Genomic DNA, 13,889 nt, shown 5'->3' with positions numbered 1-13,889 from the left:
TATATGGGGATGTTATAAAAAGAACAAGCAGCAAACCAGTGTACTCCGTTAAAGTTTGTGAATGACGTTGGAAGGGACAACAAGAGTTCATCAAAAGTGGGTTGAAGAAATTAAACGGGACAATTAGTGTCTACCCATCGAATGGGTACCTGTGAGATCAGATCTTACCATATCTCGAATCACCCACCTCCATCCATCACCAAGTGTTGTACGGTCCGGAGTGATCCACTTACTGACCTTCCGTCTCCATTTCTCCTCTTCCGCACGTTGCCTCTTGATGAACTCTGGACCAACATCGAATTCCTCTGTAATTGGCCATTCATCGGATGATTCGCCAGCGCTCTTGTCTTCCAAATTAGCGATGTTGTCCAGCGCTGCCATATCATTCGAGATTTGCGCTGTCCTGGAAGCATTATTTGACTTTTGCTGCATTTCCTTCAAATCATCTAGGCCTTCTAGGACGTCTTCTTCGTCAGGAGCGAGTGTGATGACCTCTTTGCCGGATTGGGTTGCGGCAACTTTTAACCAGCACATGCGCTGAGGATCAAATACCATTCCGCCGACGACTTGGACGCCCGAGGTAGCCCCAACATTGGTGATGAGGGCAGGGGCAGTCCTGGGTGATCTTGGCGATGGGATCGGTTCAAATTCAACTGTTGCATTTTCATTACCTTCCCACTTGTATGTCGCCGGATTGTATCGCATTCCTTTGACGGCTGGAATGGCGTAAATTACATTAGTCATTGAAAAGTGGCAAATTGGATTTCAATGTACTTACATTTTGCTTCGTGTACGCCAGTACCCATAGGCTTTATAAGATGAGGCTTATGGTCACCAGAACCCTTCTCGCGGCGATTCTTTATTGACGAATGAGATAGGGCTCGCACAGAGGTCGAAGATTTCCAATTTGTGCTCAGTGGGACTAATGGAGTAATTTCGCGATTTTGAGTAAAGTTCATTGAAGCAATTCGCTGCTCCCTGGCATTCCTCGAGGCATTTGTATCTTGTGCAAATCGAGGAGTAAAGTCCTGCTTTGTAGGGCTAGTATGGGGACGAGGGATTGGGTTGTGAGCCATAGGGGGAGGGACAATATGAGACTGGCTAAGTCTGCTTCTCATAGACCTGGGAGCACCATGCCTGATTGGATGTTTGACAAACTTGCTTTCTAGGGACGCTGAGGTTGGAAGATCATCGAAAATGTCCAATTCTGAGCCATCACCAAAATTTCTTCGCCTATTAGGTCTAGTAATCGTTTGTTTGACCGTAGCAGCTAGAGATTCTGGGCCTAAATCAAATCGAAAACGACCTGGAGTATTGGGAGGGTCGCGGTTGGAGAGTCCAGATGTTGAACGCGGGTTCGAAAATAAGTCTGTAGAACTGTCCGAATCAGTGCGTCGATAATGTCGGGGAGTCTTAACGTTGACGTGGTGAGACTTATTGTGTGCTGCTCCAGCTGGGAGGAAGGGAATAGAAGGGCGACGACCGCTAGCAAGGCGAGATTCAGCGGTGGGTGTTTTAGGCCGAGACGAGTGTGTCCTCGTGGTACTATCTTGACGAGAAGGGGGCCATGGAATGGGTGTTACCCCGGACTGATGTACGTTACGCAATGCTGGTACAGATCGCTTCGCCTTCATGAGCTGGGCATTGGTAATAGTGGGCGAAAGCCGTAATGTCTCCCCAGATGTCTTGTTTCCTGGCGACCTACGACCCGGAGTCTTCTGGGGTGGGGACATTGATGGTGGACTGGGAAGAGGAATGCTTGAGAGAGACGAATGCGCACTATGGCCACTCAAACGCGAGCGTGGCCGTCGATATTTGGGGAGTGGCACACCACTTTCCGAGACGGGCTCAAGATGTGTAGAACGAGGACGCTCATGGCCGGATAATCTGGGAATACGAGTAGTAGGGGGTACTGGAGTTTTGTTGGTGAAGGTGATGCTGGTGGCGGTACGCCTCGCAGGGCTTATAGGCCTGCTATTTTTGCGTTTGATATTGCGGTTCAAGGTCAGTTTACCTGAATCAAAAACCTCGCCATCCCCGATTTCAATGCCAGAAAAGAAATCATCATTAGTAGGGGAAGCACGTCTTGGGCTTTGGTGTGGTGCAGAAGTTTGAGGCGACTGTGACAAATGAGATTGCTGTCTCCTCTTGATCGCTTGTTCAAGATCCAATGGGCCATCAGGCAGAAGGAGGCCATCAAGTCCATCATCTTGACTTTCAGCAGTTAAACAACTTGAGACACTTGGGCTAAGTGCTGAGACAGTGGAACTACGATTAGAAAAGCCGTCTCTCTTCGTCCCACCAAAACGCACTCCGATACTGCCCTCAGCCCATTCCGTATCAAGGTCATCAAGGGAAGGTTCTGGGGATTTGATTCTATCCTTCCTTGTTGAGAGCTTCAAAGGTTCACCATCAGCAGGGAATTCCAGATCAACCTCAAAGCTTTCACCATCCTCGATTGGTTTTGTCGAAGGTGCTGGGAGGATGGTCTGTTGCGGTCGTGATTTTGCAATTTTGATAGTTGGGACATCGTGGAAAGAGCTGTCATCCTCTGTATCACGAAACCGATCTAAATTGGCAAAGTTCGGTTTTCGTGGCGGGGAAAGACTATCGTTGTTAATGATAAACGGATCCGAATCAAAATCGCGAGCTTTAACAGGGCTCAAGTCAGAAAACGACCCAAGCTGGAGTAGAGAATCTGGGAACGTCTCTTTGCGATTAAATTTCAGTTCAAGGTCCCCCTCAACGCCAGATAACTCAAGATCTTCTGACCAATCGTCTCCTATGGCCTTTTTGAGTTTTCTGCCTCCAAGGCGCTTTATCGTACCACCAAGCAGTGCCGAACTTGGGACATCAGTAGGGAGGGGGATGCCTGCGCTTTGGGCAGAAGCGATTGCGTCCTTTGTTGCAGCCTCATCATTGTCATGTAACAACAACTGCCAATCTTCATCGCCAGCATTAGAATCTAAATCAGATCTGCAGGAACGACGAGAAGATATAGAGTCACGGTGGCCGGATGGCCGGAAGGAAGACGATCCTGTCACGGAAGTACCGGCAGAAACAGTACGGAACTGGATATCATCATTACACTGTAGATCTTCGTCGTCGTCCCAGCATTCGATTGCTTCGTCTGTTTCTTGAGGTTGGCGCAGCCTCAGAGGAGATGTCTCCATGCTGAGATAATCCCCAGCTGAGCTGGCTCCTCTGTAGCTGTGGTAGCTTGTGTATTCAAGATAATTTAATTCTATCTCCGTAAGATAGTATTAGGTAAGACTTCTTGTGCTTGATAGTAAACTCGAGACGTTGACCTCGGCAGACACGATACAAGGGAGGATGACAAGTCATTCCGTGCCGGTCTTGCCACCTCTTTTGAATAGGATTCTAGTAGGCTTGGGGTGGTTGGACCGAAAACAAAAGAGGGAGTTGTTCGATAGAAGAAAGTTGATCATGAGCCTGAGAAGTCGATTTTGCTGCTTTGGGATTTGAACGAGATACAGTCGAAAGCTCCCAACCTGGCTTTTCTCATGTATAGTGGATAGAATTATCGTGGACAGGAGCCGATTAAACAGGTTATACAAGGCTGGCCTAGATTATTGAGCTTGTGTGGAACTTGGATATTGGGCAATGGGCAACAGAACGAGGACAGCTGGATATAGTTGGGATCGAAATTGTTGCAAATTGGGAGGGCAACAGCTGGGACGGTGGCTGGGACGTAAAGTATCCAAGAAACGGAATGGCAGTGTTGGGTCAAACGGTGAGTCTCAGTATCACATCCTTCGTCATCGTTGCCCGTCGTCGGTTTTGTGGTCCTTTGAGCAAGGCCAGATCCCAGATTCCCGAGCAGGAGGTTGGGACCAAGCGCGGAGATCGAACGCGCTTAGGCGGCTAGTCTGGAAAGGGTTCGTTAAGCGAGGGTCAGCGCGTCGTCTCACGCGTAACCCTGGTTTTATATCATGTGATTGTATGGTAAGTTTGGTAACCTTGAAGCTATTCCTTGACAGTAATTACATCACTGCTGCCTGCAATATCAACTTCTCTCAAGCTTGCCTCCATGTGGCCGCAAACAACAGCATTTCCGTCAGCCAATTCAGTTCTCCATATGAATTCTTATATTTCTGTAAATCATGACAAAAGAAACGATTTTGCGCATACAAAGAAGTGATAGTCTTGGTGACTTTGTCTTGGTTAAAGTTGCTAGGTCAGGCCGCTCAGAGCTTGATCTAACACTGGTTGCCACAGAGGGGGAAGCTCCGTATCGAGGTTTAGGTATAGCTGAACATTGGCACTTATCTGTAGCCAATTTTGCTAATATCATTGCTCTAGTGAAATCGACTCAGATTGATAAATTGCGCGCCAAAAATTACCAGGGCACTGTCGACGAGTGGGCCGGCATTCTTGCATACGCACTTGGGCAGAAACAGCCTGCATCGGTGCCCGAAGAGCATAAGGCAGGGTTGGAAATTGCAGCCACAGTTAAACAAAACGAAGATGATGAGAGCGACAAGGAGATTGTCGTCACTTTGAGAAAGAGAATCGATACAATTACTGTATGTATCCTCTGGTTCGAACTCGTTGACTTCATTTGACAAAGTTCTGACACTCATCTATGCTCTAGCAAAGATTAGGAACCATATCTCTCAAGCAGGATGATGACCAGGCCATCCAGCTTTTTGACTGGACTGGTCTGGCGGTGACGCGGGCGGATGAACTGGAGGAAGGACTAACCTCCTTAACTGCTAAATATGATGCAGTAGAAACCACCATTAACAAGCTGAACTCGCAATTGCAGGAATTAATAAAGATCAAATCGGAGCACGATGACCAGTTGATTGCTAAATTCGCCCAGCTGTTAAATGAGAAGAAGTTGAAAATTAGGAATCAGCAACGCTTGCTAGCGTCTGCAAAGATTGATCCCGCGACAGGTTCGCGTACCCATCTCTTTTGTTCTAGGTTCCCTTGCCTTGTTTTCTATGCTAAAGTTTTTCATCTAGTGGATGAGATGAGAACTTCTGATCCCTCAGAAATTGGGAGTTCAAGGCAACGCGGCAAGCGCAAAGCAGAAGAACCTTCCATATCGTCAGAGAGCGAGGATGGTTTTGACACAATGGATATAGACAATATTGGGAAGAAGGGTACTGCTAGTCGAGAGAATGAGGAAGAGGGCGCGGGTGACGAGGACAATTCTACGGATTCAGAAGGACAGGAAACCCCGGATCCACTCGAGGATGAAACTGCTAGCGAAGATGAAGTAGAAGCGCCGACAAAAGCTCCTAGTCCTCCACCAGCTATAAATGGTGGAAAGAGGGCTACACGTGCGTCGTCAAAGCAACCGACATCTTCGGCAACTACGACAAAGAAGACGTCCAGCCCTCCACCACGTCGAGAGCTTCCCTTTACAAGGAAGCGGGGTCCCATGAAACCCAACCCTGCGGAGCAGGGTGATTCTGGTTCTGATGATGAGTTGTGATGATCTTTACAGATTGATTTTAGCCAACCATACCATTACTCTATTTTGAGAGATTCTTTATGCTCTGTGCCGGAATCAAATGGCAATCACTCATGCAATCCCGGCAGACAGAGCGGGACTGTCTATACCAATATCTGATGATGGTGTACATGATCTAGTTTGTAGCCTGGTTCTTCTATTCATTACTTATGCCCATCATTGGGTAAAGGCTTCACTGTCAATATCATTGGTGATGATTAAAAGGAGACACTGACCCCCATCTCCTACTGCTGTATAGCCATACTTATACAGGACATCCCCTAACATCCCCCCGATTTAGTTCTTGTGCTCTACCACACTTGCAAACCATGCCTTGGGATTTAATTATGTCATGCTGGAGGATATCCATGTATCTCCCCGAACGAATAGCTTGAACACCTTAAACGAAATCTAGTTGATCCATACATTCCTGTACTAAGGGTTCACAGAATGATTTTGTCATCATTCCTCATTGGCATATCGTGGTCCTTCTCTGGAACCTGAAAGTAAAGGTATGATGAAATTGGGAGTATGGAGTAAGGTACATGATAGAAGCTACCAGAGTAATACATATAGACAGTCACATCCTCCACCAACTTCTTCCACCCTCTGGTTATTTCCCCTTTTTCTCCGCCTGTCTCTACTTTCCTCTCATCCTCTCATCCTCTAAACCTCATTTTTCACCAGCTTCCAGCCTCCCCCTTTTGTTGTACATTTCTCCCTCGCCTCTCTTTCTCCTGCACTAAAACAAAAGGCAGTCTATGCCCTCTCACAATCTAGCATTTTCCTGTAGACAATATTTTTACATAGGTACAAAACTACCTACCTCTCCTGTATCTAGAAATCGACAAAAGAAACCAGAGAGTAAGTGAGAGTGAGAGTGAGAGAAAGAGTGAGAGTGAGAATATGATAGGTGAAGAGGTGCAGGGCGTAGAAAACAATGTATTCAAACAAATACACACACACACACACACACACAAAACCAACCAAGCGAAAGAAAAGGCTTAAGAATGAACCATTTTAAGCATTGGAGGACCGCTTGAATAAGAAATGGAAAAATGCTTTGCTCATTTGTTGTGGTTTTTGTATTGTTTCGTTGTTTCTTTGGTCTTGATTTTCTTCTCAACAAAATAGGAATGGAATAAAGTAGAATAGAATAAATACAGCGCGAGAAAAAAAAAGTTATATTATTTACTATGCACTTGAAACACCACCAAGCCGTTGCTGCTCCTCCACCGCACTCCCAATCATGAAGTTAGTATCTGGGTTTCCGGTCTCTTTAGCAGCCGAGCAACGTGCCATTGTCGGGGAGCTGTGATAATGGTTAGCGTAAATAGCCGAATGGAAAAAAAAAAGGATGGGATGGCAGGAGGGGAAAGAATTGGCAAATATCTCACCTCCTCGATATCGAATCTGTGAAGTAGAAATTATCAATGGCCCTCCTGAAAGGCTCATTCCCCACCGCAGCGCCTCGATTCTGATCCACCAGCTGCACTTTGCTCAATGCACTTATGTCTACTGAGGTATTTTCCACAACATCATACCTGCGCAGCACTGGAGAGATCATCTCCATACGATCCCGCAACATTTCCACATCGTCATATGGCAACGGCGCGCCAAGGAACTCACTGGCTGCACGGATGATCTTCCAATCATCGCGGGCAGCGCCGGGGGGTGAAGTGGCAGCACGCGTAATCTGCACCCGACCCTCTGTGTTAACATATGTACCGGATTTCTCCGTGTAGGCAGTACCAGGGAGGACCAGATCTGCGAGTTGAGCACCGCGGTCACCGTGGTGCCCCTGGTAGACAACGAAAGCGGACTTGGGGATGTCTGTTTCATTAACTTCGTCCGCACCGAGGAGCCAGATCATCTTTGGCTGTGTGGCAGCGACATCAGGGGAGGGAGTTGTGAAGCCAACTTCGTAGGCGCCGGCACGAGAGGCGGCGCGTTGAAGGACATTATAACCCTGCCATTCGGGGGTGTTGAAGGTCGCAGAGTTCTTATCAACGAAGGCGCCGATGGTTTCGAATATGGCTTTTGCATCTGGGTGTTCGGCAGCGGCAGAACCGACGATGACCATAGGTCTCTTGGCGGAGGCAAGAGTCTTGCCGAAGGGGCCTGTGAGAGCAGACTTGAGGTTTGCAGCTGTCGTGCCGAGGTGCTCGAAATCAAAGGTGCTGGCGAAGGTTTCGCCAACGAGGGCGATTTGGATGTCTGAACGGAGATATTGCTTGCGGATGCGGGCGTTGAGGACAGCAGCTTCATGGCGAGGATTGGTAGCGACGAGGAGGATGGCATCGGCCTCTTCTATGCCATGAATTTGAGAGTTGAAGAGGTAGTTTGATCGTACATCAATCCCGTGTGCGATGGGGGCGTTCCCACCCGGCTGGTCGAGTGCCAGGTTGTCTGACCCTAGCTGGTTCGCCAGGTCTTTCATGGCAACTAGGGACTCGGTCTCGACGAGATGTCCCGCGATGGCCTTGAATTCATTGGCCTTCGGTGCAATCTGGCGGAAAGCGCCTCCGATCTCTGTCAGGGCCTGCTCCCAGGTAACCGGAACAAATTTGTTATTTTTCCTGACCAAGGGGGTGGTGAGTCGTTGAGTTCGCAATCCATCACAGGCAAATCGAGTTTTATCATTGATCCATTCCTCATTGACATCGTCGTTCAGTCTGGGAAGAATGCGCATGACTTCCATTCCACGGGAGTCCACACGAATATTTGATCCCAAAGCATCCAGGACGTCGATAGATTCAGTATGTTTGAGCTCCCAAGGTCGGGCTCGGAAGGCGTATGGTTTCGACGTCAGAGCACCGACGGGACATAGATCGATAACATTGCCGGACAATTCCGAATCCAGATTCTTTTCCAGATAAGTGCCAATCTGCATCTCATTTCCTCGACCAGTAGTCCCAAGCTCTGGTGCACCAGCTATGTCGTTTGCAAAGCGGACGCAGCGTGTGCAGTGAATGCACCGGTTCATCGAAGTCTTGATCAATGGCCCAATGTTTTTATCCTCCACTGCTCGCTTGCCGCCTACTTCATGGAATCGTCCACGGTCCGCACCATATCTCATCGATTGGTCCTGTAGGTCGCATTCGCCTCCTTGATCGCAGATAGGGCAGTCCAAGGGATGGTTAGCGAGGAGGAATTCCATGACCCCTTCTCTCGCTTTGTGTGTAATGGGGGAATTGGTTTTAACTACCATTCCTGGTTGGACTGGCCACGCGCATGACGCTACTGGCTTCGGAGCTCGTTCTACCTCGACTAGACACATCCGACCTGTTCTGACCGTTAGAATGGCATTCGCTACTTCAAAGGAGTAGTCATACGCACAGTTTCCTGCAATCAATAGCTTCCTGAAACCATACTTAGCAACCAAGTTTACCCGGCAGGGGAAGGAAATGGAAAAACCCCTCAAATAAATTCAACTTACTCATGATAACAATATCTGTAATTTCAGTTAGTCAGTAAGCTAAATAAATCAACGTCATAAGGCCATTGGTTGGACATACCGAGGAATTGTAACACCTGCCTTCTCACACGCTTGAATCAAAGCAGAGCCAGCTGTTTATACCAACAAAAGTCAGCATAATTCCCAACCCTCACCACCGCCATTTAAATCCAATCCGATTCATTGCTAGTATGTCCATCCCGAACGATCTACAAGGCACCAACCTTCTATCGAAACCTTCTTCCCATCTGTAATAGAAATTCTGCAGGTCAGTAATTCATCCGTATCCAATTCAAATCCATATCAATCCCTCCCCAACGCCCCTCCCGAGTTGAAATCCACGCACCAATAGTAAGTTCCACCTCTGCTGGACGCGGCACCGTAGTCGCAAACGACCTCGACCTCCCTGCTCCCGCCGCATAACTGATGTGACCACAGTAATAACCGGATCCGCCGCAAGAGTGGCGCAGGGAGGGCGAGTGCTGTCTCCTCGACCTGGCCGCCGCACGCAGGAGTTGCGGCCGCATCTTCTTTTTGAAGGTTTAATTTGGGGGCGTCCCCAAGCAACAACAAAAAAGATTATTGACTCAATTGACAAAAGAAAAGGCGTAGGGGTAGCGTGGGAGGGTGGTGTATATCTGACCCCTCCGTCGTCAGGGCACAATTGATATCCTTCCTCTGTACCTCTTTTTTGGTATGTGCAGTCTGCAGTTGCCGGGAAAGTTGGGATTGGGAACTCGATGCGGCTCACGTGATAAGGTGCTTACCAAAATGACATATCCGCGGTGCCGATTGGCCAGAGGGGAACAACGCTTCTCCGGCCCGCAAACGGGTCGATCACATTAAAAAATTTCCTTGTTCGAAGTGTTTTGTTCTCCTTTTTTTTTTCCTTTTCACGAAAAATTATACTCATTACGGACATGATTTATTGTAGGAGGAAGGGAAGTTTATACTTTGCCGCACCCTTCCTCCTCTACAGTATGCTCCAAGAGAAATGATAAATGGCGCCGTAGCTGGAGCGGCTTAGGGGTTCTTTTCGAAGAGGCTCAATGAGGATGTTTTTCTGTTCCTTACCGACGGCTGCTACATACGTATGTATTTATATTCTGGATCGGTGGATGATGGCTGCTGGGCAGATGATGAATATTGAAACTCTTGGGAATGCTCAGGATATTGATGAGTTGATCTTGCGGAATACTACTCGGATTGTTTTTCCCTCAGCTTAACTCGTCTTATGTATTTTTACTCAGTCAACAAATAAGTGGAAGTAGCTAGAGCTCACTGGATTCTCTAACAACCAACAACAATCAACAAAACAAGTTGATCATTCAGCAATATCACAATATTTACAAAAACCTCTCTTTTTAAATAGTGTTGTCCCTTTTGGAAATCATCCATTGATTGTGATAGGCCTTACAGAAAGGGTGATATAAAATAATACAAGAAAAGGGAAACCCTCATCAGAAGTCAAGGCAAAATAGTCGCGTTGAAGATGAATTAAAGGAATAAAAAGCAGAAAAAAAAGTCCAAAAATAGGGCACAGAAGAAGTATTAGGGAAAAGAGGAAACCGCATATCTATCCAGGAGTCGACCTCGTTTAGAGTATAATAAAAAAGAAAGAAAAAAAAATTAATCCGAACTTGTAAAGGAGAATACATGTAAATAGCAAGTAGGGCCATAATGCGCATTTAAACGTTGGAAGGCGCCATGTAAAACGGAACTCAGAACAAGAAGTAATAAAATAGCAAAAACTCCGCCCTCCTTTTAGATTAATTTTAGCTCAGCTGATCTTTGTCCGCCCTTTCTAGAAGATAAGAGGATATGAAGTAATAGAGGATATGATAAACGGAGATTCTGTCAATTTGGCGTGATTGGGAAGAGGTGGAGGGGAAATCGATCAATTATACAAATTGAGAAGGAGAGATAAAACCGGGAGGGAAAGGGGGAAAATATGAGGAGGCAGGTACTCTCATGTTTATATTGTATCAGTTTTTTTACAAAAAAATGAATGCCAAATAGGGGAAAAAAAGTTGTACAGCGTTAGAAAAACAAACTCCACTGTTTCGAGGAAGAAATGAAAGCAAGCCCTCACGAAAGAAATGAAAACTGGGACTCCTTAACAAAGCATCAATTCTATTTAGTTTTTTGGTGGCGTCGCCTGCGAATCACCTTCCTGCCACGTCGACTCTTGCTTTGTCCCCGGAGGCAACCATACAGCACTTGTCTTCCTCGCATGTCCATTTCGGCTGGGCGACACTTGATCCTTCTCCTTCTTCGAACTGTGGTGACGCTCAGCTTGCGACTTTGATACCGACGGGAACAGATACCCGTTCGCGTCCCACGGTCTGCCGTTGCTGGTACTGGGGACGCCGACAGGACCGCCGTTGCTGCTCGTATTGAGCGGTAGTAAAGGCTTCTTAGTGGAGCGGTGGAAGCGGTCTGCGTTTGCGCGACGGTCCGCCGCGTCTTCGTGGCTGGTTCTATCATAGAGGTACAGACCCAGGAAGGTCAGGGCGATACCGAATGCCTGGACGGAGGTCGTGGAACTCCCGAACCAGACAATGGCAACGACGATGACGAAGACACGCTTGATGAGGGAGGCGACAGAATAGGAAACGGGTGAGATCATGGAGAGGATTATGAAGGCGAGGATGTTCTGGGCAAAATGGGAGACACCATTGAAGACAAATTCTAGCATCAGGGGTCCGTGGTCGAGGGTGCCGGACTTGGTGGAAAGGTCTATAGAGAAGTCGTGTAGTAAGTCTTTGGTAAGGTTGTAACCTTCAGAGATGAACCAAATGGGTAGGGTGAGGATGAAAGCAAGGCCAGAGCAATAGTGTAGGAGATTGAGCTTGTCGAGTTTGCGGGCAGCGCCGAGGCGGCCCTCCGTTTCGGCACGGTTAGATTCGTTGAAAAGCTTCTTGGAGAAGATATTCTGCGAGACGAAGATGAGGGCGGCGCAGAAGGCGCAGAGGATGCCAAAAAAATTGGTAGAAAAGCCAGAAGAGCAGGCTAGCATGACGCCGGTGGTGAGTGGGACGAGGGATAGATATGTAGCTCTCGCATACTTGATTCTGAAGACAAAGCGGTAGGCCAGTACTGTGAACAAGGGCGACAGGCCCTTGATGGTATGCACCATGGAGACGGGTATTTGAGACGTGGCCATTGAGCTGAGGATGTGTCCTAGAACCTGAAACATGGCCAGAGGTAGTGTGGTCTTTATGACATCAACGGATGGCTTTCGCAAACCATTTTTTAGAGCGGGAATAGCTCGTCGGAGGGAGGGGAATAGGGACGCGAGAGACGCAAGGATGGAGCACCATATCGATACAAAGGCGAATTGGATGATTGTAAGAGTAATTGGTTTTGGAAGAGTATTCAGGATGGACTTGGAGGAAGTGTTGGTGAGAGCGGAGGTCATATACCAGATGACGCAGAGACCCTACTCGGCCATAGATCACGAATTGGATTAGAATTTCTCAACCTCCGCAGGAAAAAAGAGTGAACACAGCCAAAGAGAAAGAAATAAAAGAAGAGCGTACAATAAGTTTATACGACACAGGAGCTTTCAAGGCCTCCGCGAGCTCCTGGGCATTGACACTGACGCTTGTTCCACGATCTCTAAAGCCGTCGATGGCTTCACTGATACTTTTTCGCGGGCGCTGTTTAGGACCCACTGGGGAGAGAGAAGCTTGTTTCCGCGGCATCCATCTGGTAGGTTGTGAGTAGTGTAACGACTGATGAGCAAAGAGAGGGTCATTGTTGAGGCCGTTCTGGTCGGCCGTGACGGGCGCAACGGTGTCGTCGAAGAGCGGGAATTTATCCAACGGCGAGTCCTGGGTGGTGGTGGACGTGGCCATCTTCGTCTTCCAATTGGGCGACAGCGCAAACAAATGCAGGCCCGTACCAACAACTGTTGTGGTGCTCATGCTCGGGCCGGGGTCAAGCAGCGAGGAGACAGTGTGTTGGTGGTGGTGGACGTTGAAGGTGGCTGTTTGAGAGGTGTTGGAGAGAATGTTCTTGAGAGGATGATGACGACGAGCGGCCCACCTGGTCTATCACGTGACAGTAGATTGAGTCCCGTTCGCGAGCTAGTGAGGGTTGTTTTAGACAACCCCCGGCCCAAGCTAAACCGGACCTGGTAGCAACCATGGATGTAAATGTCATCAAATCTATCTAACTATTACCACCGTTCTGGAAACTTGGCTGGAATCGCCCGCATAGTGATTATCACCCCTGAATATTCGTTGAAAATCCCTATTAAATTAGCACGGGCGCCGCCCAAATAATCCAGCAAAACGGAATTTAACTATCTACCTCTTAGGCATGATGAAGCATAAAAGTGATCAGCCTTTTTTGGGGGGAAATTAAGGAACATCGGTTAGCCATTGAGGCACAACCTCGAGGGGAAAGAGGCGCGGCAATGGCATTTTAATGGCTCCACCGGCAAATCCGTTGACCAGGACTCGCAAATAACGATTGCACCATCCTTCTGCTACTCTACTACTATTGGAGCTTGGGTTTTATTAGAAGCTATTAGAATGCGCTTGGCGGCACAGCTCCTGGAGAATAGTTATGCCGTGCCGTCCAGTCGACCATTTTTCTGAGAAGTTTTGAATTTAAGCTCAATGAGATATACCCAACACATTCTTAGATCTCTCTCACCCAACCGCCAGCCTTCTTGCTGCGTATATTCCAGGGCAGCACGCTTTTGCCGCCGAAGGACATTAGAGCGAAGCATTTATATACCCAAGCACCTAAGTACTACGCAGTATATAACACTTGAGAGGATAGCCCTGCTATTCATTTTGTGTTCACTGATTGACCATGTCTTACAATTGACGCGGCAAAATGAGTCTGGCGGACTTTATTGGTTTTGTATTTTTTAATTCTGACTCTCTGGTATACCCCATATCGTCGTATCTAAAAAAAGTAGTTACTAAACAA

General features: G+C 47.6%; 4 protein-coding genes across 4 annotated transcripts; 1 reads left to right on the top strand and 3 right to left on the bottom strand.

The window, feature by feature from the left end:
* Positions 1-123: 123 nt before the first annotated feature.
* On the bottom strand, positions 124-3,173 carry HCBG_08862 (uncharacterized protein; the record flags this gene model as incomplete). Its single annotated transcript, XM_045435911.1, has 2 exons — positions 124-716; positions 779-3,173. 2 exons carry the CDS (start codon positions 3,171-3,173, stop codon positions 124-126), a joined length of 2,988 nt encoding a protein of 995 aa, XP_045283440.1.
* Positions 3,174-4,038: 865 nt separating this feature from the next.
* Positions 4,039-5,467, top strand: HCBG_08861 (uncharacterized protein; the record flags this gene model as incomplete). Its single annotated transcript, XM_045435910.1, has 4 exons — positions 4,039-4,266; positions 4,324-4,547; positions 4,616-4,922; positions 4,992-5,467. The coding sequence occupies 4 exons, from the start codon at positions 4,125-4,127 to the stop codon at positions 5,465-5,467; spliced, it is 1,149 nt and encodes a 382-aa protein (XP_045283439.1).
* Positions 5,468-6,410: 943 nt separating this feature from the next.
* HCBG_08860 (NADH-ubiquinone oxidoreductase) lies at positions 6,411-9,469 on the bottom strand (the record flags this gene model as incomplete). Its single annotated transcript, XM_045435909.1, has 7 exons — positions 6,411-6,797; positions 6,883-8,770; positions 8,825-8,847; positions 8,925-8,939; positions 9,004-9,055; positions 9,167-9,190; positions 9,289-9,469. 7 exons carry the CDS (start codon positions 9,467-9,469, stop codon positions 6,680-6,682), a joined length of 2,301 nt encoding a protein of 766 aa, XP_045283438.1.
* A 1,425-nt stretch (positions 9,470-10,894) lies between these two features.
* HCBG_08859 (DUF250 domain-containing protein) lies at positions 10,895-13,270 on the bottom strand (the record flags this gene model as incomplete). The annotated part of the gene is made up of 3 exons (XM_045435908.1): positions 10,895-12,384; positions 12,485-12,992; positions 13,260-13,270. The coding sequence occupies 3 exons, from the start codon at positions 13,268-13,270 to the stop codon at positions 11,080-11,082; spliced, it is 1,824 nt and encodes a 607-aa protein (XP_045283437.1).
* Between the last annotated feature and the right edge of the window lie 619 nt (positions 13,271-13,889).

Source organism: Histoplasma capsulatum, assembly GCF_000150115.1.
Source record: "Histoplasma capsulatum G186AR genomic scaffold supercont2.18, whole genome shotgun sequence".
Lineage (NCBI taxonomy): Eukaryota > Fungi > Ascomycota > Eurotiomycetes > Onygenales > Ajellomycetaceae > Histoplasma > Histoplasma capsulatum.
The sequence above is the reverse complement of the archived record's forward strand: the minus strand, read 5'-3'. Positions and strand labels throughout refer to the sequence as shown.